This window comes from Panthera tigris, chromosome B1, assembly GCF_018350195.1.
Source record: "Panthera tigris isolate Pti1 chromosome B1, P.tigris_Pti1_mat1.1, whole genome shotgun sequence".
Taxonomy (NCBI): Eukaryota; Metazoa; Chordata; class Mammalia; order Carnivora; family Felidae; genus Panthera; species Panthera tigris.
In genome coordinates, this window is record NC_056663.1 from 142,817,820 (window position 1) to 142,842,634 (window position 24,815).

A 24,815-nucleotide genomic window follows, 5' to 3' on the forward strand; every position below is an offset into this window, starting at 1 on the left:
GGACACATGCAATTACCACTAATAGAAAGATTTAATTTTTTGAATAGGTAACACATTTATATTCTCAAGTGAAAAAGGGCTTTATGGGAAAAGTCCTCCACCCATCTCCCAGACACCCAGTTCATCTTCCCAGAGGCAACTAATGTTATTCACTTTCTTGTATATATCTTTCCAGGAATATTTTATACAAAAATGTGCATTTCTACATTCTAACCCTTTTTTGTCATCTAAATTGTAGCACAGCATAGACAGTGTTCTAATTGTTCTTCATGTAATTTATCTTTCAGATCTATCTTTTCAGTACATAAAGAGCTTTACTGTTCCCATTTCAGGTCTGAATAGCATTCCTTTTCATAAATGCAACTATTTAAGCAAACCCATTTGTTTCCAATCACTTGTTATACCTTGTATTTCATAACTTTGCCTAATCATTTATAAGATAAATTCTTAGAAGTAGCATTGCTACGTCCAAGGATTTCTAATTTTGATAGACACAACGGCTTGTTATTGTTTTTCTTTTAACAGGTATACAAGCACATGGATTTCAGAATCAAATAATTCTCTCAGGTTTGTTATTAAAAAAAACCTAAGTAGACATCATTCTCAAAGGCACCTCTGTTAGGTTTTTTGTTTTGTTTTTAATTTACCCCCATGACTAGGTAACAAGCTGCTTCAGTAATTTTCATGAGTTTTAGCATTATCCATTGACCCTACACTACGGAGATGAGGATTTGGCCTACCTATCCAGTACTCATTACACAGTCGCATTCATCCCCACGCACATCTTTTTTTCTTTTTTTTTTTTTTTTTTTTTTTTTTTGAGCCACAGTGCCCGGCGCGCCTGTGAAAAGGGGAGGGGCAGAGAGTGGAGTACAGAGGCCCCGAAGCGGTCTCTGCGCACCCAGCAGACAGCCCAATGCGGAGCCCGAACTCACGAACCCAACTGCTTGTTAACGCACACCTTTTCCAAGCCTTTAAGGGCTTTCAGGCGCCAAGCAGCCGCTAATTTGCCAGCATTTCCTCTCAGTTGTGACGCTCCACGCCACGTGAGGCCGCTAAGCCCCCGGAAGTTGGCGGGCCGGGGGGCGTTCCCCCTCCAATCCCCGCCTCCTGCGCCTTGCCTGCGCTCCAGTCTCTTTGGCTAGGCCAGAAAAGAGGCGGGACTCCGTTATCCTAGGGCAGTTTCCCGCCGGACCGGAAAGCCGAGAGCACCTAGTGTCGCGGGAGCAGTGCTTTGGTCCCCTGCTCCCGCGACATGGCCTTCAACTTTGGGGCTCCCTCGGGCACCTCTGGCACCGCTGCAGCCACCGCGGCCCCCGCGGGTAAGTGATCCTCCCAGACCTTCTCCCGGGGAGAAAGGGAGGCCTCTGGTCAGCCCCCTCGGTCCGAGACTCTCCAGTCCGGCGAACCTGGGGTCTCTTGGCCACTTGGAGACTTTAGGTGCCCGGGAAAAGGGCGGGCTGCGGCAGAGCGGGCCCAGGCGGCTCCTGAGGAGGCCGCTACGGAACTTGAGGCCCAGCCTGTGGCTCCCACGCTGTGCGTGGATCCCTGCAGTGCCCTGTCCTCCTAGGGTTCGCTTCCCGCCGCCGGCGAGTCGGACTCGGAGAGACTGGAGGACGGCTCCTCTTTCCCATTGCCGGAGACCCGCCCTGCCCTCCCCACCTCAGCCTCCCGGACCCGCGGGAATCCCTGCTTAGCTCCCGCTGCTGGGCTTGGTGAGGTTAGGGCTAGGGACCCCGGGGCGGTGCCCTGCGGCTCCTTCGGTCCTGGCCCCTTTGGTTCTTGCTGCGGGACTTCACGCTCCTGCTCCTTCCTCCTGTCCCCACCTCCTCCGCTTTCTTAACTCGTTTGGAGCTAAGTCAAGGTTTGTCTTTGCTCACTTCTGTGAAACCTGCTGACTCTTCTAATCCTCTTGCTTTCTTTTCTTTTTCTTCTTTCCCATTTTAAAATTTTGTTTCTTTGCCTACACGCCTATCAGGATTTGGTGGGCTTGAGACTGCCAACTCCACCGCCAGTGGGTTTAATTTTGGGGGTTTCGGATTAACTGCTAATCCTGCAGTGAACTTTAATATTGGCAATTTCGGTGTTTCTACTACCTCGGCGACTCCGTTCAATTTTGGTAACAGTCTGGCAAGTGCAGGTAGATACTGCGGGTCGTATGTGTAACGAATGTTGGGAGCCGGAGTCCAAGAATATTTTGTGGTTCCTAGTTTGGGAAAGAACACTGGCTTGCCTAATGAGGAAAGGAAATTCACTTTCTAGTGTGGAATCAAAAACATTTGTATCCAGTTTTGACTGCCTTAAAAGATTCGGTTTTAGGAAGTCTTGCAAGTTATAATGTTCCTTTTTTAAGCTTGCATTTAATTAAACAATATACCTTCCAAGTGATGAGAATTTCGAATGGATTATTATTTTGAGTAGATTATGTTTTCCAAATTATTACGTATCTCTTCCAAAATAAAAGCTCAGCAGTCAGGCTCGTTTTTCTGGGATTCTTGGACTCCTGCAGTCATTTTTTCTTTTTTCCATTTTTCCTGCATCTTTCATTGGAATTTCATTTGATTGTCCTTGTGTTTCCCAAACAAGTCTTATACGAACAGCAGTAACTTGCCTTGTTTTTTATGGTGTGTAACAACAATAATGTATTTCTTTGGTCAACCCCAGATTAGGACACATTTCTATAAGATTTGTAGTTATGGAAAGAGCCCCCAGTTTTTTACTGGATTTTTTGAGAAATGATTAGAGCAATTTATTGTCAAGTAGCATTGAGTTCAAGTAGGTAGGCTAGACATATTTGCATTCAAAGAGATAATTAGGAAGATTTTAGTGTCTATGTGGATTGAAGCTCCTTGGAAATTTGCAAAACACAAACTATAATGTCTGTATATGTGTATATAAATTTAAAATAGGTCTATGTGTCCTTTACATACAGTCACCCTATAGAATAGTCTTGTTCCTCTGCTGCTCGTATATGAATTTCTTGTCCATATTCTCTTACATTACGCCACTTATGCCCGTGCCAATTATATGCATTTGGTAAACATTATTATTTATTCTCTAAAATTTACTTGGGAAGTCTGGTGTTCGTGCAGTATTTGTTAGCACAGTGCGAAAATCATCTTGGCATCTGGTTTGAAACCTTTTTGAAGAATACTTGAAACCTTGAATTCCAAAGATAAAATAATCCATTATTAAATAATCATGTATCACTGCCATTTGGTATGTTTACTTTTCCCTGTTTGCTTAAAATTGGCACTGGGTAAAACAGCAATATTATTTTGAAATTTGTGTTTCTGAACAAAGCCACCCAGCTTGTAATTCAACAACAGTAAATAAACTTGTTGGTATTTGCTTGATTTCATGTTCATTTGGAGTTACCACTGTTAAGTGTTGAGTTGTGATAATATAACTGTATTTTAACTACTTTATATATATGTTCATTAACTGAATCTTCAGCAAAGGGATAGAAACCCTTGTTTATTTTGTATCTTTGCAGATCCACTATTACGAATAAACATTTTTGGTGTTATGAAACATGATAAGATACTAATATTTTTATTGTGTAGCCAATCCAGAATATATCATAGTTTTTCTATGGAAGTGAAGAATAATGAAAAAGATTGAGAACAGTGTTCTGTACTTTAGGTGATTTTTATCAAAATGTTTATAGTTTGCAATACTACAGTAGAACCTACCTGGTTATGGCTGCAACATGCAGTCTATTTGTGAGTAATTTTCCAAATTAAAATTATATGATATCAAAAGGGTTGGGTTTTTTCCTTATATCTTTTATATAACATGAATCCCTGTCTCTTATACTAGGAATATATGAGATTAAAAATTAGAATTCCAGAAAACCTGTGGCATAACTCCGAGATCACTGATGGTTCAAATATTTTTCTTAAAAGTCTTTTTGGTATCACCTTGGTAATCAGACTGACAATAAGGGAAAAAACATAAAACAATTTTAGCTCGTCAGTATTCCATTCCATCCATATGTCAAGTTACATATGGTTAAGATTAGTTTCATCTCTAAACTTAAATCTAAAAATGAAATTTGTAGATCTGTTAGTTGCCAACTTGGTCCATAGGGCTGTGCTAGTTCTCTCTTTCCCTAGTTTTTCCCCCTTCACTCTTCCTTCAAGAAACACATTCTTGTTGTAGGGAGGTCAGTATGTTTCCTTGGGAAAGTTGGTAAATTTTCATGAAGACTAAGTAGAAAGGAAGCTAAAATAGAACCTAAGTTAATTCACCAAAGCCAAAGTTTCAAAGTTAGCACCACAGTCTGCTAATACGATTTGTTTAGCACGCTACTTTAAAAATATTTGAATTCGTTCCAAAAAATTAATTAGTTAATTAGGGTCTAAAATTCTGTAAATTTCACAGAGAAAATCTAGATCTTCGGGTTTTTGGGGGGTGGGATGGGAATAAACAACATTACTACCTTTTTCCTGTGGCAGTAATCTGCTTGAATTTAGAAACTGCTTCCATTTTTAAAAACCGTTCACATTGAACAGTTCTACCAGTCAGTTAACACCTGGTCTATTTCACTTATTAATGTTATCAGCCTAAATCTTACAGGCATTTGAATTTGCAACTCCTGCTCTAAAAGTATATACATAGTCATTTTAGAGTTTGTTAAGCATGCTAGTAGGCTTAACATGTTTTCTCAGCTGTGACTTAAGGGTATGTTGAAGAGTATGTATTGCATTGTGCTATTTCTGTTTTAAATACTTAGTCACTTCTTGCAACATTTGACTTCTTGATTAGTAGTATAGTTTTTTAAAAATTGAAGTTGAAAGTAGAGGAAGGAAAAATTAGATCAATAGATTTTGTCTCTATATGTGGCAACGACATAAAATAATTTGAAAAAGAAATGTATGTATATAAAAGATTGTGTCTGTTTTATTTATCCTTTTTTAATTAGTTGGGTTTGGAGGATTTGGGACAACATCTACAACAGCTGGTTCTGCATTCAGCTTTTCTGCTCCAGCTAACACAGGCACTACTGGTAAGAGGACATCGTACGCCATTTGTAGAAATGAATGAGCTAGAGCTTGGTTTTTTGGTTAACTTAATGCAATTTTAATTTTTCCTTCAAAGGACTCTTCGGTGGTACTCAGAACAAAGGGTTTGGATTTGGTACTGGTTTTGGCACAACAACTGGAAGTAGTACTGGTTTAGGTACTGGTTTGGGAACTGGACTGGGATTTGGAGGATTTAATACACAGCAGCAGCAACAGCAAACTAGTAAGTATAAGGGGCCTTTATCTTACTTTATATGACTTTATATATAAAACTGTAAGATATAGCTGACATCGAGTGCACTGTTCAAAACACTTTAATGATACCTTTTTTTTTTTTTTTGAAAATTTATCAGTATGTTCCACAAGATTCCAAAAGCTACTTCTCATGTCAGTATATGATAATAGCAACTGGGGAGAAGACTGATTAGCAGGATGAGGATTATAAAACTTCTGTGTTTAGTAACAGTCTATGTAAATTTTTGTTGCTAAAAGTAATACAAAAGTAAATCTGCATAAAAGTACAGCTTAATGAATTGTATATATAATAAAGTGAACACCCTTGGAACCAGTACCTAAGTCAGGAGGTGGCCCCTGGCCAACCACTTGAGAAGCCCTCTACATTGCCCTCCCAGTCATTTCCCAGTCAGAGGAACTATAGTCCTGTCTTTCATGGTGATCTGTTCTTTACTTTTCTTTACAGTTTTGTCACGTAAGTGTGTAAACAGTATTGTTTAGTTTTATGTGTCTTAAATCTGTGTAAGTTCCCCTGTTAGCCCTCCCCCCTTTTTTTTCTTTTTCCTATTTGTTAAATCGGACCATTTTTCCTGTAGAGTTTTTCAAGTCAGGACTCTAGTGGATTGCATTCCTGTGGTATAGTTTAACATATTTCGTTGTTTTCTGTGTTTTTTGTAAATTGGGTTGGATATAGGCACTTATTTATGTTGATAGTTGTTTTTTGGTTTCAAGACTACTTTATGGATAGTGTTGTATTCCTTTTTTTTAATGTTTATTTGTTTCGAGAGAGAGAGTGAGCAGGTGATGGCCAGAGAAAGATAGAGAATCCCAAGCAGGCTCCACACTGTCAGTGCAGAGCTTGATGTAGGGCTCAATCCCACAACCATGAGATCATGACCTGAGAAAAACCAACAGTTGGATGCTTAAACCGACTGAGCCACCCAGGCACTCCAGTAGTGTTGTATACTTTATCAAGAGGTATATAATGTCTCTCTTTTTCATTGTATAAGCAGCAGCCATTGGTGATTGTTACGTAGATCCGTTAATTCATTAGGGGTTGCAAAATGGTATTTATTCCAACCCTATGATTCCTTTTCCATGTATTTGTTGGAATACTTTAATAACAAGAAACTTTATCCACTATTTGATTCATCCTTTCCCATATTTATTATTAGTTTTCAAAATAGTTGGTTCCCTATCATTCTCTAAAGGAAACCAATTAATTTTTTTTATAATGTTAGGAACTTAAATATTTCAGCTACCTATATTTGGTATTTTTAATCTGTTGCAGTTATTATCCTTATTGATGCTTAAATGTTGCATCTGTGGCCAAAGATGCAAGCCTCTTCAGACTGGCTCTCAAGTCCTTTGACACAACGTAGAATTAGTCTTTTATTTATTTATTTTTTAAAATTTATTTATTTATTTTGAGAGAGAATGGTGAGGAGGGGCAGAGAGAGGGAGAGAGAGTGAGAATCCCAAGCAGGCTCTCCACTGTTAGCACAGAGCCCAATGCGGGGCTTGAACCCATGAACCATGAGATCATGACCTGACCCAAAATCAAGAGTCGGATGCTTAACTGACTGAGCCACCCACACGTCCCTAGAATTGGTTTTTGATAGCTTCCTTACTATCTGGTATGGCAGTGTTCTCTTGTATGGGCTAATTTATTTAATTCTCACGAGAATCCTATGAAATGGTACTCATGGTATTTCCATTTTATAGGTGAAGAGGGATTGTGACTTTTCCATATACCTCCCAGGAAGTAGTATAGAAACACGAATGTGAATTTTTTGACTTCCTACGTAATGCTCTTTTCACTTTTCCAGTCTTCTACCTCTTAAATCACTTTTGCTTCACTTTTCTTAGGTAACTTGATTGATTGGCTAAAATTCATCCTACTAAAGTTATTCAAGATTAGTAGTTATTAAACATAAATTTAAGGAATTGTCTAGCTAAAAGGACAAAGATAATAATAGTCTCAGAATTCTTTCTGGTATTCTAATTATTCCTCTTTTCTGTTCTCTTCCTGCAAAAATAGAAAGTTTGTTGGAAATCCAAGTACTTTAGGAGAAGAAAGGGAAAGTGAAGTTTTTTTCTTTTGAAATTTTCTTTAAAATAGTATCTCTCCAACTATCCATTACTGTAGTTAAACTTACTTTGGTTAGGAAAAATGGGAAGTTGAATTTGGTGCTATTCATTTGTATAATGAAAGGGGCTTATTCAGTTATGTAGCAGCCACTTACTGACTGTATGTTTGTATGTCATGCATTGGGTATATAAGGTTGAAAGCCACAGTCCCTGCTTATAGTCTACAGGGAGGTAGAATAACGAACATTTAATTAGAATAATAAACTCCAAGTTATCAAAAATACACATATGTTTGAAAGCACTAAAACAGACCCATACAAGGTACTATGGAATACAGAGGAAGAGCTGAGTCTTGAAAGAATTAGTTGGATAAAGTCAGGAAAGGGTATTCCATGTAGAGGGGTAACTGACAGAAGCATCAGTGTATGGCATAGCATGATGAATTTGGGACCTGCTGCTGTAAGGAGTTTTGAGCTTAATCTGCAAAGATTATGGAGCTGTTGCGTTACTTTTCAACCCCCCGCTTGTATGAGGTGCTTGCTGTCTGTTCCATCTGAGATGTGTTTAATTTCAGTTACCTGCTGACTTCCTGGACAGTACCTCTTATTCAATGAAAACTTTGGCAACTGGCTCTCAGTTTTGCTTTTCTTTTCAACTTCTGTCTGGGTTATTTAAACATCACATGGCTATATACTGAGATAGCCATGCCATCTAACTTTTATTCCAGAGACTTCTTCCATTTCACTTAAACCATACTTTTTACCCTGGACCTTGGCAACATCTGAAAATGTTCAGAATCACTAATGTGAACATCCCACAACCTATTCTTTTAGCCTGCCTTTTTAACTACTTCCAGTGTAGCTATTCCTAGACCTCATTAGGAGCTTTAGACAGTGACATTTTCGTTTAGACCATTTTCTATTCTTCCATCAGCTTCTTGTCTATACTCTCTAATTAGCTTAGATTCCATAGCCTGCCATTTCAGTCACTGATTGGCAGTATGCTAAACTTTTTCGTCATTGTATTATGTGCCTGAGGGGGAAAAAAATCCAAGCTGGTGTAAGCCCAACTGTCTGTCTAGATACTGCTTGAGAAAATCACATAATACAAAGGATTAAATAGTATCTCTAAATTCTTTTTTTTTTTTAACATGTTATTTTATTTTTTGAGAAACAGACCATGAGCAAGGAAGGGACAGAGAAAGAGGGAGACACAGAATCCAAAGCAGCCTCCAGGCTATAAGCTGTCAGCACAGAGCCCGATGCGGGTCTTGAACCCATGAACGCAAGTTTGTGACCTGAGCTGAAGTCGGACGCTCAATCGACTGAGCCGCCCAGGCTCCCCCGTTAATTTTTTTTTTAATGTTTGTTTATTTTTGAGAGAAAGAGAGCGCAAGCAGGAGAGGGGCAGAGAGAGGAGACACAGAATTCCAAAGCAGGCTCTAGGCTCTGAGCTGTCAGCAGAGAGCCTGATGTGGGACTAGAACTCAGGAACCATGAGATCATGATCTCTGCTTAAGTTGGACACTTAACCGACTGAGCCACCCAGGCGCCCCAGTACCACTAAATTCCTAATCGCTGACCTAAGTTGGGGCCTCAGCACTGCCTGGTAATTCTACGAAGTTTCTATTTTGTTTTTATGTTTATTTATTTTGAGAGAGAGCACACACGCAAGCGGGGGAAAGGCTAAGAGAATCTGAGGCAGGCTCTGCATTGACAGCACAGAGCCTAACATGGAGCTCATCTCATCAACTATGAGATCATGACCTGAACCGAAATCCAGAGTCCAACATTAACCAACTGAGCCACTGACGCGCCCCAGATTGCTGAAGTATTTTAAAGCAAATCCCAATATGTCCCTTCACTGTCACTTTACTATGCTTCTCTCTTTAAAAATATGGGCATCTCTCCAACTTGCTATTAATAATTCCTTGGTATCCTCTAATACCTAGTTCTTAATCACATTTCCATTTATGTTTCATTGAAGTTTTCTTCAGCTGGTTTACTCAAATAGTGATCCAAACAAGGTCTCCACATTTATTTTCTTGTTGTGTCTCAAGTTTCTTTTTAGTATAGAGTGTTCCCTTGCTCCTTTTTCCCCCCTTCATGAATTGTTGGAGAAACTGGGCCACTTGTCCTATGAAATGTCCCCCATTCTAGATTTGTATCCTTGTAGTATCATTTAACTTTATCCCCCACTTTTCTGGTTAATGAAGTTAGCTTTAGGTACTTTATATTCAAGTTTGACTTTTTGGCACAGATACTTTGCCAGTTGTGCTACGTGCTTCATACTATATCACATTGAAAGTTTTTTTCCCTCTTTTGGTGATGCTAAGATTGATCTTTGGGTTCAGGTGGTGACAGCCAATCTGTCTTGTAAAGTTCCTCATCAGTCTTTAACCTAATGGTTTCATTCACTGATGATCATTGCCTCAGTCAGTTATTTTATTAGGAGTTGCAAAATGGTGATCTCCCATTTCTGCCCTCCCTTCTACACTAAAATTCTTCCGTGAAACAAAGGTTTCCTCCCTCCAGGCGACTGTTTGGTCACCCTGAAATAGAATTTGTATAGGAAGAGTAGGCTAAAAATTTTTTCTTTAATTTTTTTTATTTTAGAGAGAGAGTGCGAGCGGAGGGGAAGGGCAGAGGGAGAGTGGGGGAGAATCTTAAGCAGGCTACACGCTCAGTGCAGAGTCCAACACAGGGCTCTATCCCATGACCTGAGCTGAAATCAAGAGTCAGATGTCCAGCTGACTGAGCCACCTAGGCGCCCCTAAAAATTCTTTTCAACTGACAGTTTTTATAAGAAGTTGTTGTTGGCCTGATTATTTCCAGTGGTGTCCAAGGAATTGCATTTTAAGTTTTTGATCTTTACTTTTAAAAACTGTAATTTTGAATGCATGAGTTTTCATAAATTGACTGTGCTTGAGTTGGTTGCATTCATTATTCTTTTTGATGCTCAAATTATCACAGTTTTGGTCAATATGAGCCCTTGAACAATACCCTGGTCTGTTATTTCTTACCTTATTGTTTAGTACTCCTTATTGCTTCCACTGGTTCATCTTCCCCCTCCTTTTTGCCAGAGGTTTGCACATGCTGTTCATCTTTGCCCCTACCTCATGGCTTGGCTGACTGCTTCCTTTAGGCCTTAGTGAAATTCTAATGGAGCAGTCTTCTCTTGTCTCCCTCCTCCCCCACCCGACCCGACTTGATTAGCTCCCTCATTCAGTACTCTCATAGCCTCTGTATTTCTCTAAGGAACTTACCACAATTGTAAATATTTGTTTGGTGTGCTGAGTTTGTTCACCATGCTGTTCTTAGTATTTAGCTCTGTGTCTAACATTTAGGGGATACTCAGTAAATACTTGTTGAATGAGTGAATGAATGTATGTTATCAAAGATAAAACCAGAAGAGACTATGTATTGTGAGGAAATCTAAGGAAGAAGAGCATTTCCTAGGAGGATGTGTGTTCAGTGAAAGTTGAAGATTTTCTTTGGGAGCTAAAGGAACAATCTACAGCATGAGGACCCTGAGAAGGTAGAGAGGTATGAGAGGTCTAATAATGCTAAGGGGTTGAAAAGAATGTATTGAATTTTATAATTTGAGTTCCTAAGTGCCTTCCAGTGAGTGAACTCTGAGTAGACTAGTGTGGTTGTAATCTAGTGTGAAATGTAAAAAGGCAGCTAAATGAATCAGTACAGATCATAGTTTATCTCATTTAAAAGTTGAGGAGATTGGGGCGCCTGGGTGGCTCAGTCGGTTAAGTGGCCGACTTCGGCTCAGGTCATGATCTCGTGGTCCGTGAGTTCGAGCCCCACGTCGGGCTCTGTGCTGACAGCTCAGAGCCTGGAGCCTGTTTCAGATTCTGTGTCTCCCTCTCTCTGACCCTCCCCCATTCATACTCTGTCTCTCTCTGTCTCAAAAATAATAAATAAACGTTAAAAAAAAAAAAGTTGAGATAAAACCTAGGAATTTCTTAGCCAAGGCTACAATAAATACAATAAATATTGAGCTTATAATACCAGGATTCAAGTCTTGTGGCTTCTAGTCCAGTTCTTTACAGTGTTTATATGTGCCCATTTGGGAATTTATACTATTCATCTAGGGGGGTAATAGTAGCCCCTCTCTAGCCCTGTAGAAGCCCCAGTGACCATATGGTACTTAAAATCTTTAGACCTGAAAGAAACTTAACTATCATCTAATATAGTGGCCCTAAAACTCAGATCATTTTGGTAATATTTTCATGATTTTTCTCTTACCTACTTACCATTTGTGTTATTAAGAATTTTCTTTAGGGGCATCTGGGTGGATAAGTTGGTTAAGTGCCTGACTTCGACTCAGGTCATGATCTCACAGTTCGTGAGTTCGAGTCCCATGTTGGGCTCGCTGCTGTCAGCACAGAGCCTGATGTAGGGCTCAAACTCACAAATTGTGAGATTATGACCTGAGCCTAAACTAAGAGTTGGATGCTCACCCAACTGAGCTACCCAGACTAGGTGCTCCTAGACTTGTTCTTTGATAGAAAGTGAGATAAGCAGATGTGAGGCATTAAAGGCATACTGGCACCCAACCTAGACTTTTTAAAACGTATTATGAGAACAGAGAAAGACAGATACCATATGTTTTCACTCTTATGTGGATCCTGAGAAACTTAACAGAAACCCATGGGGGAGGGGAAGGAAAAAAAAAAAAAAAAAAAGAGGTTAGAGTGGGAGAGAGCCAAAGCATAAGAGACTCTTAAAAACTGAGAACAAACTGAGGGTTGATGGGGGGTGGGAGGAGGGGAGGGTGGGTGATGGGTATTGAGGAGGGCACCTTTTGGGATTAGCACTGGGTGTTGTATGGAAACCAATTTGACAATAAATTTCATATATTGGAAAAAAAATTAATAAATAAAAACAAGGAAAAGTAAATATAGGGCAAGCAACAATCTTTGCCACATCTAGTGCCTAGTGGTGAGCATATTACGGACACTCAAATTCTTCTTGATTGATTAAAAAAAATAAATAAAATGTATTATGAGATAATTAAAAGATATTTTTTTGTTAGGTGAATTAGTCCATTTAGTGACTCAGCTGTTGCCTGATAGCTATAATTTCATGTTCTGGGGATATTTGTCTCCCACTTTGGAAATATTGATCTGATCTAACAACTTCACCCATTTTGTTGGAGAAATTGTAGCCCAGAGAGGTTAAGTGACTTACCCAAAGCTATATAACCTGCTAAAGCTTTAAAAAAAAAAATTTTTTTTTTTAAGTTTTTTAATTTATTCTGAGAGAGAGCACATGAGCAGGGGAGTGACAGAGGAGACGGGAGAGAGAGAATCCCAAGCAGGCCCTGCACTGACAGTGCATAGCCTGATATGGAGCTCAAAGTCACAAACCCATGAGATCTTGACCTGAGCTGAGATCAAGACTCGGACAGTTAACCAACCAACTGAGCCACCCAGGCGCCCCATGACCTGTTAAAGCTTTTAGTTTAGAATCTTGATGATTAGTTCATTTGTTCTTTTTGTTATATATTTCTTTGTTATGAGAGAAGGAAAAGTGATTAAGTTGATACTGATAAAACACTGATATAATGATTCTTGCTGCTTGTTTCCTCCAATTTGTGTTTATTATACACATTTAATAGCAATAAAGGTTTAAAAAACAATTCCACAACTTCACAAACTTTACTTTTCCATTTCATATCCGTATGCATTCTTTCTTTTTTCTTTTTTTTTTGGTGTGGGTCTAATATGGATCCACCTTGTATACTGGTAATGGAATTACTTGTATGAAGAAGATAATCATTAGAAAAGCAAGTTAACATTGTAAGGATTGTCCTAGTATATTAGTTTCCTAATGTTGCCGTAACAAAGTATCACAGACTTAGTGGCTTAAAACAACACAGATTTATTAGCTACAGTTCTAGAGATCAGAGATTGAGAAATGGGTTTCATTGGCCTAAAATCAAGGTGGTGGTAAGGCAACTTATATACATAAACCCTGTGTTACTTCTTCAGGCTCCAGGAGAGTATCCATCCCCTTGCCTTGTCCAGCTTCTAGTCTTTCTCTCCATTTCTTGGCTTATAGTCCCTTCCTCCATCTTCAGACCTCACTTTGACTCTGACCTCACACTTCCCTCTTTAGAACCTTCATGATTGTGTTGAGCCCACTCTGATAATCTGGGATAGTCTCAACTCAGTCTCTAAATTTAATCACATCTGCAAAGTTTCTTTTGCTGTGTAAGGTAACATAGGTTCTGAGGATTAGGATGTGGACGTTGTGGGAGTGGGGGAGGTTGTGGGGGGGTATTATTCTGCCTACCATATCTAGGTTCTGAATTGATTTTTTTTCTTGAAATACTAATTATGGGGTACACTTTTAGCATTAGGTGGTCTCTTCAGTCAGCCTACACAAGCTCCTACCCAGTCCAACCAACTGATAAATACTGCAAGTGCTCTTTCTGCTCCAACACTGTTGGGAGATGAGAGGGATGCTATTTTGGCAAAATGGAATCAGCTGCAGGCCTTTTGGGGAACAGGAAAAGGATATTTCAACAACAACATTCCACCAGTGGAATTCACACAAGAAAATCCCTTTTGCCGATTTAAGGTATTAGTACTTCTTTTGATCCTTACTTGAAGAGTGTGTGTAAGAGAATGTAGTGTTTGGATTAAAATAATACCAAGAAAACAATTGCTTGGTTTTTAGCACTCCTTGAACACAGTACAGTTATGCTTTTGCTTTAAAAATATAGAAGTTATTAAAATGAAGTGATTTCTTACATATATGTGATTGAAGGTGACCAGAATATGACTGAAGGAAGGTGTGATTATAACTTAAAACTGAGGAAAAAGTGTTAACAGAAGGGGAGTGGTCTGCTTGGCATCTATAAAGGGGAGACCCAAAATTAGAATTTAGTGGTATTCATCCAACACTGTCCAGGAAAGTACACCCTAACCAGCAGACAGAAGTAGATGTTCTGTTTGGCATGTATAATTCTCTTGGCACTATTACAGCTGGATGCTAAAGCCATTGAAACAGTGTAGTCTATTTTCTTTCTGATTCCTTGCCTACCAAACAACCTTTTCATTTGAATTTAACTGTCAGAGATTCTGTTTCATCAGCTAGTGAGAGTATTTAGGTCAACTTGATGGTGTATTTTTCATAACAAATTAATGTATTGCAATCCAGTTTATAGTTCAGCCACTTTGGCAAAAAACCAAACAAACCCACTTTTTTGCTGCCTATGTCAGTCACTAATCAATATGTACATAAGCCCTTGTTTGGAGCTGCAAGGCTGAGGATCAGACCCTTTGAACATGGTTAAACAACAAAAAGTGACTAGCTTACCTTATTAAAGAACATCTCTTTATCTCATCACTTTAACAAAAAGTTTTTGAGTGTTTATAGTTGAAATTTTAATACTTTTGTTTAGTGAGGGCTATACAGTGGACATTTTTTTAAATCTGATATATAACATACATACGGTAAAACGCAAACTAGTGTAGAATGAATTTAAATTAAAAAAAAATTTTTTTAGTGTTTATTTTTATTTTTGAGAGAGAGACAGAGCATGAGCAAGGGAGGGGCAGATAGAGAGGGAGACACAGAATCCGAAGCAGGCTCCAAGCTGCCAGCACAGACCCTAATGTGGGGCACGAACCTGTGAACCTCGAGAACATGACCTGAGCCGAAGTCAGATGCTTAACCAACTGAGCCCCATTTTTAAATTATTTTTTTAGAGTTGCATAAGTGGTGACCAAAGAGAAGACTTCTATCTAAAAGAGTGCTTAGAAAGCCATGGTTCGTCATATTTAATATTATATTAAAAACTAACATGCTTCATAAAGTTTTGTATTACATGAAACTATAAAATGAGGTAGATAGTCCTTATAATATTTTTAAATTTGACAGTGTTATTCTACTTTAGAAGTATTTATGTTCAGTAAGTCATTTTTTTATATATCTAAAACTTAGTTTAAGATCCTGTAAGTATATAGTAAAATAAATTAGATCTTGGTCCATGACTTTTGCAGTTACTTTTACAGTTACATGCAGAATTGTTTCATCAGAGTTCAGAAACACCCAACGATAACAAATATCAAAGTTTTTCAGAGGAGAAAGCTATTTGGTTACTCTGTTGGAGAGGAAATTTAAATTTCACTTTAAGTTTATATTATTTTTGGTTAAAATAGTTTCTTTTTATAATTGTGTGATGCTATAGGGCACAGAGTGGTGGGAAGAATCATTATTTCCTTCTTTAGCAGACATTAAGCTGTTTTCCTTGTTTAGGCAGATATTTAAGATATTAAACATCTGATTTAAAATCTACATATTTTTGATACTGTTTATTTTGTCATTCTACAGGCAGTAGGTTATAGTTGTATGCCCAATAATAAAGACGAAGATGGGCTAGTGGTTTTAGTTTTCAACAAAAAAGAAACAGATATTCGAAGCCAGCAACAGCAGTTGGTAGAATCATTGCATAAAGTTTTGGGAGGAAACCAGACCCTTACTGTAAATGTAGAGGGTATTAAAACACTGCCAGATGATCAGTAAGTATACATTAGATGTACTGTTTATTTCTATGTGCCTGCGTCCAGAAAGAGTGATCAACAGTGTTTTTGTTGATAAAACACAGATTAAATCTTAGAGCAGAATGTTATTTCTCAGCTAGTGACCATTCAGTATTGACAGCAACATTTGTTTAAAAACTTTTTTCTTAATCTTGGAGTTCTTAACCCACAGGATGCTAATAATTCCTTAGATTTTCCATTCAGAAACAGGAAGAAACATTAATCATGGCTGTATGCAAATCAAAGCCCACAAAGATGTTACTGGAAAGTGTGATTACTATTCATGTCCATTCATGGCTAAATATGACTGACTTCCCTTCCCTTGTCTTCTATATAATTTTCATACTTAGTGGCAAAAACATTTACTTGAGGATATTTTGGGTTAGAAGAATTATTATCAGTGAGATATAATAACTGAGATCAGATAAGCTTCAACAGAATCTCCAAAGTACTTCTCAATTCTGGAAGATATAGGACTTTGCAGCTAAGCAAACCTTTTACAAATATATGTCTGTCTCATTTTAACTTTATCATTTAGGTTGATTTAGAGGTGAACTTGTGAAGTAAGGGTTCTTTATTTTCCAAGATTTAAGAAAATGCTATTTTAATTCTCTTCTAAAACAACGATCTTTGAATTCAAGTAGCACCTTTCTAAAATCACATGCTGTAGTGATATTTGGAGCTATGAGTTGTGTGCTGTTTTATAACTTAATTATTTTTCCCCCAGGACGGAAGTTGTCATTTATGTTGTTGAGCGTTCTCCAAATGGTACTTCAAGAAGAGTTCCAGCTACAACACTATATGCCCATTTTGAACAAACTAATATAAAAACACAGTTGCAGCAACTTGGTGTAACCCTTTCTATGACTAGAACAGAACTTTCTCCAGCACAGATCAAACAACTTTTACAGAATCCTCCTGCTGGTATGTTTTAGAATCACAAGAGTTGAGGAAATGATAGATTTAGAAACATATATGCTTCCTCTATTTTGGGCGATGGTAGTTGGTTATTAATAAAATCAGTGTTTATCATGTCTGCTATTTTGGGACATAGTTTTGAATGTTTTCGTTGTACTAATTCATTGTCGCTTAGCTTTTTTTTAATCATGGTTAATGTGTTTGTTAGAAATTTTGGGAAATGTTGAACTAAAGAAAAATAGTCCATAAGCTACCCAGAGGTAATTCACTTTTAATATTTTTATTTTTTTCTAGCTTATTTGTTGTTCTGAGTATTCAAGTAAAATATGTGTTCTCACCATAAAAGATTGTAGATAGCATAACTAAATTGAGTATATGACCTATATGACAGATCCTTTTTATCTCCTTTCCACAGAAACCGCTACTATTAATTTGTTGTACATGTGTATGTACATGGAAGTGCTAAAAAAAAAAAAAGGGATTCTGCACTGTACATTTACTGCAACTTGCCTTTCAGTTACAGTATTTCTTAGCACTTTCCATGTTAGTACATGAAAATATTCTTTTTAAAATCTACATGGAATACCACGGATGTACCGTACTTCACTTCTAAGTCATTTCTACCTTTTCTTATGATATTAACATCCTTGTAAATATGTCTTAGAACGTGTGGATCTGTATTTTTTTAGAATAGATCCCTGGTAATGAAATTTTTGAGTCAAGATTGAGTATATTTTATGTATTGTTAGATACAAATTGCTCTTCAAAGAAAGTTGTACACATTATAACACAAAGGTGTTTCTTCTCATTTTTAATTTTTCTAGTATTTTCTCATTTTGATTTATTTTTGCCTACAGTGGAGGTTGTCAGTCTTTTTAATTTTGCCACTCTGATTGGAAAAACTTAATACTTACTTTGATTTGTATTTCCCTTATACAGTAAAATTAAAGCTAAGTAAAATTGATTACTAAGTAACAAAGTATGTTTTACTAAGTAAAACATCTTTTTGTATGTTTATTAGCCACATGTTTGTATCTTTTATGAATTACCTATTCATGTCCTTTACCCATTTTTTTTTTTTATGTTTATTTTGAGAGAGTGAGCATGTGTGCAAGTGGGGAATGGGCAGAGAGAGGGGGAGAAAGAGAATCCCAAACAGGCTCCCACTCATAGCCTGGAGCCCACTGTGGGGCTCAATCCCACCAACCATACGATCATGACCTGAGCTAAAATCAAGAGTTGTACGCTCAACTGACTGAGCCACCTGGACACCCCTGCCCATTTTCTGTTAGATGTTTTTGTCTTCCTTTCTGATTTATAGGAACTCTTTCTATATCCTGGAGGGTAATCTATTTTCCTATAGGTTGTAGGTATTTTCTTTCAATCTATAATATTTTTTTAAGCTTTATCCTACAAAAATTTTCATTTTTGTAATGGTTATATTTGAGAGTCATTTTTTATCACAGCTTTTGAGTTTTTTGTCTTACTTTTAGGAAGGCCTTTCCCATACAAATATGAAAATGGAGAATAGCTTTTATTTTTTTGATTTTGGTTTTGTGTTTTTGGTTTTTGTTTTGTTTTTTGTTTTGTTTTGTTTTTCCAGAAAAAAAAATTTGTCTTTTTGGTAGGTGTTGATCCTATTATTTGGGAACAAGCCAAGGTAGATAATCCTGATTCTGAAAAGTAAGTATATCTTCATCTTGTTTTCATATAAAAACTAATATTTGCTACTAGGGAAGCCAACAAATGCCAACTATTAATTACAATTCCTACCTTTGAGTTGAATTTCAGTTTCATTGCTTTTTAAAGAATGTTCACTGGTAAGGCAGTGTAGTGTAGTGTAAACATTGAAATCTGAGTACCAGTCCCCTAATTATACTTGCTTTTAAAAATACAACTTCTGACCGAACTTTATTTCCTCATTTGTAAAATAAAATAAGGAGGTTGAATAAAATCATTGTGATTTAACATGATTGATTTCATAGTCCTTGATCTGCCTTTGAACCCTAGAAATGTATTGTTAAATTATGTGGATGTTATTATGAAAACCCTAATTTCTTATACTTTGTAATAACAGTAAAAGGCTTAAGGTATGAAAATTAACCAGTTGGATTTCTTCAGGTTAATTCCGGTACCCATGGTGGGTTTCAAAGAACTTCTTCGAAGACTGAAGGTTCAAGATCAGATGACTAAACAACATCAGACCAGATTAGATGTAAGCATTTAGCTTCATTCTCTGCTTCTAGGAGTAGTAAAAGAGATATAGACACTTCTTTTGACCATGCACATTACCGTTTTGTTTTACAGGGAAACAAGATAGTGTACACTGTAAGTTAACAATTACAGTTTTGTGCAAGTACTTAATATAGAGCCTCCAAAATATGTAAATCTTATTTGATACATTTTAACAATGAATTTAGAATTGTTAGCATTGCTATTAGTTTGTAATTTCCATTTCGAGCCAGAGAATGCATACTTTCTTAATTAAGCAATGATATTTATGAGGCCTTACCAAAATGAAGGCTACAGTTATGATTCTTTATGTTGGTGTAGTATAATTGTAGATTGATGAAGCAAATTTAAATTACTGAATGCTTAAATCTACTTAATGTTTTAGTAAGTAGACCTAGTAATCAAATACTTAAAGGTTCTTGAGGGTTACCTCCACATTCTCGTATGTGGAAATCCTGATAACATATTCATTCAGACTGAATAGTGAAAAGCTTCCTGCTTTATGAAGCAACCCATTTCACTGTCAGCTAGCTCTGATAAAAATTCTCTTTCTTACATTGATCTAGTATCTGCCTTGGTATAATTTATACCCTTTTTCCCTGGCATTGCTTTGTAAGCGATAGCTGTGCTTCCTGTGATAGCACTGTAGATATTTGAACATTGTTCTTTTGAACAATTCTTCTTTTTTAGTATTCCCTTCTCTGGCATGTAAATTCAAGCATGTTTTTTGTTTTGTTTTTTAAGTTTATTCTGAGAGAGAAGGAGAGAGAGAGACAAAGTGAGTGGGAGGGGCAGGGAGAGAAAGAGAGAGAGAATCCCAAGCAGGCTGTGCACTGACAGTCCCAATGTGGGGCTTGAACTCCCGAACCGTGAGATCATGACTTGAATTGAAACCAAGAGTTGGACGCTTAACTGACTGACCCACCTAGGTGCCCCCAAGTCGTTTTTCATGTGACATGATTTCCAGCGCCTTCATCCTCTTAGGCTGGACACACTGAATTTATTCCCATCACTTTTAAAATGAGTTACAGTAGTACTACAAATAGGGTTTGACCAAAGTTCTTCAAAGTAAGACCACAGAAGCTATTACTTGCCTTTAGTTTTGTCAGTCTTGGTAGAGGTTTGTCAATTTTATTGATCTTAGTAAAGAACCAAGTTTTTGGTTTCGTTGATTTTTTTCTGTAGTACTGTTAGTAATTTCATTAATCTCTGCTTTTAACCATTTCCTTCATTCTGCTTGCTTTGGGTTTTTCTCTTTTTCTAACGAGACCTTTCCTTTCTAATATAGCACTTTAATGCTGTTAATTTCCTTCTAAGCACTGCTTTACCTCAATCGTGCAAATTTTGATAATGTTATAGTTTAATCTCCGATGCATTAAAGATATTTTCTAATTTGTGGAATTAGAACTTAGAATTGTGGAACAGAACTCCACACTTGTGGGAGTTCTGTTTGACTGTTGGATCTTTTTGACTAATAGATTATTTTAGAAGTATGTTTCATTTCCACATCTTTGGAAATTTTCCTTTTACTCTCATTGATTTCTAGTCTAGTTAGTTCTATTATTGTCAGAGAACTTTGTATGATTTGAATTTTTTTAAGGTGTTTAACCCACATGCCTTTGAATAGAATGTGCATTCTGCTGTTCTGGGTGAAGTTTTCTGTTAGTGTCAGTGAGATCCAGTTGGTTAATTCTTCAGTTCTACTATATTGATTTTTCTGTTTAGTAGTTCTATTGTGAGGGTTGAAGTCTCCAGCTAGAATTGTGGGTTTTGTCCTTTGCTCCTTTCAATTCTTTAAGTGATTGCTCTTGGGCCTTTCTCAGTGGATGGAAGGTGGTGGTAATGGTGTTGGTGCTTTATCCCCCGGGGCACATTTGGCAATGTCTGGAGACTTCTTTGGTTGTTAGAACTGGGTGAGTGCTATAGGCATCTACTGAGATGAGGCGAGGGTGCTGATAAACATCCTACTGTGTACAGAACAGTGCCTCTGCGACAGTTATCTGGCCCAAATCAATACAGTGGTTCCCCCCTTAACCGCCATCTGGAAGCAGATGATCGTCCTGATGAATCATCGGGTCAGTAGTAGCCTAATGCTGTGTCACAATGCCTGTGTCATTCACTTCACTTCATCTCATCAAGTGGGCATTTTATCATCTCACATCATAAGAACAGTAGTGCAGAACAATATTTTGAGAGACCACATTCATGTAACTTATTCCAGTAGATTGTTATAATTGTTCCATTTTATTGTTAATCTCTTACTGTGCCTAATTTATAAATTAAGCTTTATCAAATATGTGCATGTATAGGAAGAAACATCCTATATATAGGATCTGGTACCATCCATGGTGTTAGGCATGGGGGTTGTGTGGATGAGGGGTACTGCTGTAGTACTGGAGCTGAGCAAACCTCTAGATATTACAGTGTGTCTCCTCCATCGGAACTAAAAGGCTTTTCTTGGAGTTGTCAGCATTATGCTCACTTGTCAGTTTTGGGCTTTGTTGAAACCTGTGGGGTGTGCCAGAATTGGGGGAAATGGTAACCTCACCCACCAGTTCAGTGGTACTTCAGTTCATGTCTCCTTCCCCAATCCTCCTGCCACTATTTATTTTTCAAATAGTTGCCCGTGCAGTCTAAGTTTTATAGCTCGATTCAGTAGGTGAGATAAGAGTGGCATATACTAAAGTCCATCTTGTCCAGAATCAAAATTTTTCCTATCTTGGGGTACCTAGGGGGCTCAGTCAGTTAGGCTTCCGACTCTTGATCTCAGCTCAGATCTTGATTATGAGGGTCGTGAATTCAAGCCCCACGTTGGGCTCCACACCGGGTGTGGAGCCTACTTTAAAAAACATTGTTGGGGGACGCCTGGGTGGTTCAGTAGGTTAAGCATCTGACTTCAGATCAGGTTATGATCTCATACTTCATGAGTTCGAGCCCTACATCGGGCTCTGTGCTGACAGCCTGGAGCCTGCTTCACATTCTCTGTCTCCCTCTGCCCCTCCCTGGCTTGTGCACTCTCCCTCTCATAAAAATAAGCATTTAGAAAAAGTTATTCCTATCTTTTCCTAGTTTTTATGTTGGATTTATCTTTTCTTTACTGAATTTCAGGAGTTCACTGTTTACTCTAGATTTTAATCCCTAGTCTGATTTAAATGGTACAGATGTCTCCTACTTTCTCACCTCTCTGCCAACTCTGCTTTTTGGTGTCCTCAGTTGAACAGAAATCCTTAATTTTAACATAACAATACCCACTAGTTTCTTGCCTTGTTTTTCTTCTTGGGATTTTGCTCAAGAAGTCATTCTTCAATCCAAGGTCTGAGAGTCTCCTACATTATTTTTCTGACATTTTATTTAGAGTTTAACCTTCCACATTGGGGTCTTCTGTCTTCATGGAGTTTGACTTTGTACAGTAAGTGGTATGAACCCAACTTTATTTTTCTCTAGTGGGTCAAGTTTGCCAATGTCATCCATAAATAATACCCAGTGTTATTTTACCCAGTGATTTATCAAAGCAAATTTATCCAACCAAATTCCCATATATGTATATGTTATCTATTCTGTTCTTAAGTCAGTTTTACCATTTTCTTTTTTTTTACGTTGTGGCTTTGTAGTGTATCTCAATGTGTGGTAGAGTGAATCTCTGATCTTTGTTCTTTTCAGAGTTGTTTCATCTTTATGGATCTTTACTGTTCTGTAACAGTCTCAGAATCTATTTGTCAAAATGCTAGAATTTTAGTTGGAACTGCATTAAACATATTTGTAGAGAACTGAATCTTAATAAATTATTCCATTATGAACACACTATGTTCTTTTACTCACGGAGGTCTTTACTCATTGAGGTAGTCTTTTGAAACAGTTTAAAAAACTTTTTTCTTGAGGTGGGGGGAAGGAACAGAGAGGGAGAGAGAGCATCTTAAGCTGGCGCCATGCCCAGCACAGATGCAGGGCTCAGTCTCACAACTCTGAGATAATGACCTGAGCCAAAATAGAGTCAGATGCTTAAGTGACTGAGCCACCCAGGTGCCCCTTAAATATTTTCTTTAAAAACCTTATGCCTTCTGGGGCACCTGGGTGGCTTACTCAATTAAGCTTCAACTCTTAATCTTGGCTCAGGCCATGATCTCACAGTTCATGCTTTCAAGCCCCACACCAGGTTCTGCACTGACAGCATGGAACCTGCTTGGAATTCGGTCTCTCTCAAAATAAATAAACTTTAAATGAAGAACTAATAATTTTTAAAACCCTGTGCCTTCTTTCTTGGGTTAACTCCTTAGATTGTTTTCGTGTTTGTGAATAAATACTAAATGGCAACCATTTCTACTTTTCTTAGTTATTGTTGGTTGAGAAGACCACTATATTATTCTTGCGTCTGGAAGCCTGTCAACTTTTTAAAACTGGGGTGGAGGAAGTGCCTAGGTTATGTAATGTAAAACATGGCCACCTAATTTTGTTCCTTCAGCATGACCTGTCACTGGAAAGTTCCCTTAAAAGGCAGTGGACTAAATGTCTTGCACAATCTTCTTCTTACCCTCTTTTCTTATAACATCTCAAGGCAGTGCCACAGAATGATTATGATAGGAACGGTTATGGGATTCAGGTTGGGTAGCGTTAATGAAATGAGTTTTTAACTCTGTAAGGTTAAGACTTCTGTTAAGGCAGAACAGTAACGATTTCAGGCCAAAGAGCAAATCCATGATGGCAAGGCATAAAAATGTATTAGGTTGTATAATAAATATTCTTCCTTTCCCCTCCACTTTGATCACTCTGTCTAAAATATTCAGCACTTAATACTGGACTATACTGTACTTTTCAGATTGTCTGTTAAGGCCACTCCTGGATGTGACTTCATAGATACTTTTTCCATTCAGGGCCTGGTTGTTGGTCCTATACCTCAATATTTTTCAAGTATACACTTATTTTTCTATACACTTTGCCTCATCACTAAATTTCCTAGAGCTCTTAAGAAGCCTTTGAATGGTACTTTTTAATTTTATGGGTGCATAGACGGGAAGAACTATAAAGACAGATGTAGAGGTGTTTATATTTTGAAAGATGAATCTCCGTCTCCTCTTAGAATCAAATTTTTCATATAAACCTGATAAATATTTGTGATGTTTATACTCACCTTCAAAACTTTCTTTTGAAAAACAGATCATATCTGAAGATATTAGCGAATTACAGAAGAATCAAACCACAACTATGGCCAAAATTGCACAATACAAGAGGAAACTCATGGACCTTTCCCATAGAACTTTACAGGTAGTAATTTGGAATTTTTTTGAACATCTGTAAGATTATATGTGTGATAGTGCCGGATAGAGAAAAACACACTGAAAGGAAGGAATAGTAATTTGAAACTGTAAGTACCAAACTTTCTCAGTAAAATCTAGAAGTCAGATGAGAGGTCTCATAGGAGTGGGTGAAGAAAATAAATGTATTCTAAAATTCACATCTTATTGAGAGGGTAGAAGCAGTGAAGAAGTAAATCATCTCGGAGCACAGAAAGCATGTATCTAGTTCTCATAAAAGTAAAAGAAAAATATTTGATTTTCAGTGCTAGAAAAGGGAGTATAACTATTAATGAAACGGCCAGATGAAAAAACAACAGTGGAACTTCAAAATTAACAAGAGGGAGTAAAAGCATGAATAGCAACAAAAACTGAAATTTTAAACTATCATGAAAACAGAAACATTAGGTACCAGAATCAATTGAATATATCAAGAGCTGTATGCAGAATAAAATTTGT

General features: G+C 37.6%; 1 protein-coding gene across 2 annotated transcripts in view; it reads left to right on the top strand.

Annotated features, from left to right (window-relative positions):
- The first annotated feature begins 1,112 nt into the window (after window positions 1–1,112).
- Window positions 1,113–24,815, top strand: part of NUP54 (nucleoporin 54) — a 54,090-nt gene continuing 30,387 nt past the window's right edge. Inside the window, exons 1-9 of one of the 2 annotated variants that reach the window (XM_042984362.1) lie at window positions 1,113–1,322; window positions 4,928–5,011; window positions 5,104–5,250; window positions 13,725–13,951; window positions 15,710–15,897; window positions 16,646–16,842; window positions 18,465–18,519; window positions 18,958–19,051; window positions 24,220–24,327. In XM_042984362.1, the coding sequence (XP_042840296.1) occupies window positions 1,256–1,322; window positions 4,928–5,011; window positions 5,104–5,250; window positions 13,725–13,951; window positions 15,710–15,897; window positions 16,646–16,842; window positions 18,465–18,519; window positions 18,958–19,051; window positions 24,220–24,327 (1,167 nt within the window). In that variant the 5' untranslated portion in view covers window positions 1,113–1,255. The remainder of the gene's footprint in view (window positions 1,323–4,927; window positions 5,012–5,103; window positions 5,251–13,724; window positions 13,952–15,709; window positions 15,898–16,645; window positions 16,843–18,464; window positions 18,520–18,957; window positions 19,052–24,219; window positions 24,328–24,815) is intronic. The other variant, XM_007074802.3, reaches the window with a different exon arrangement.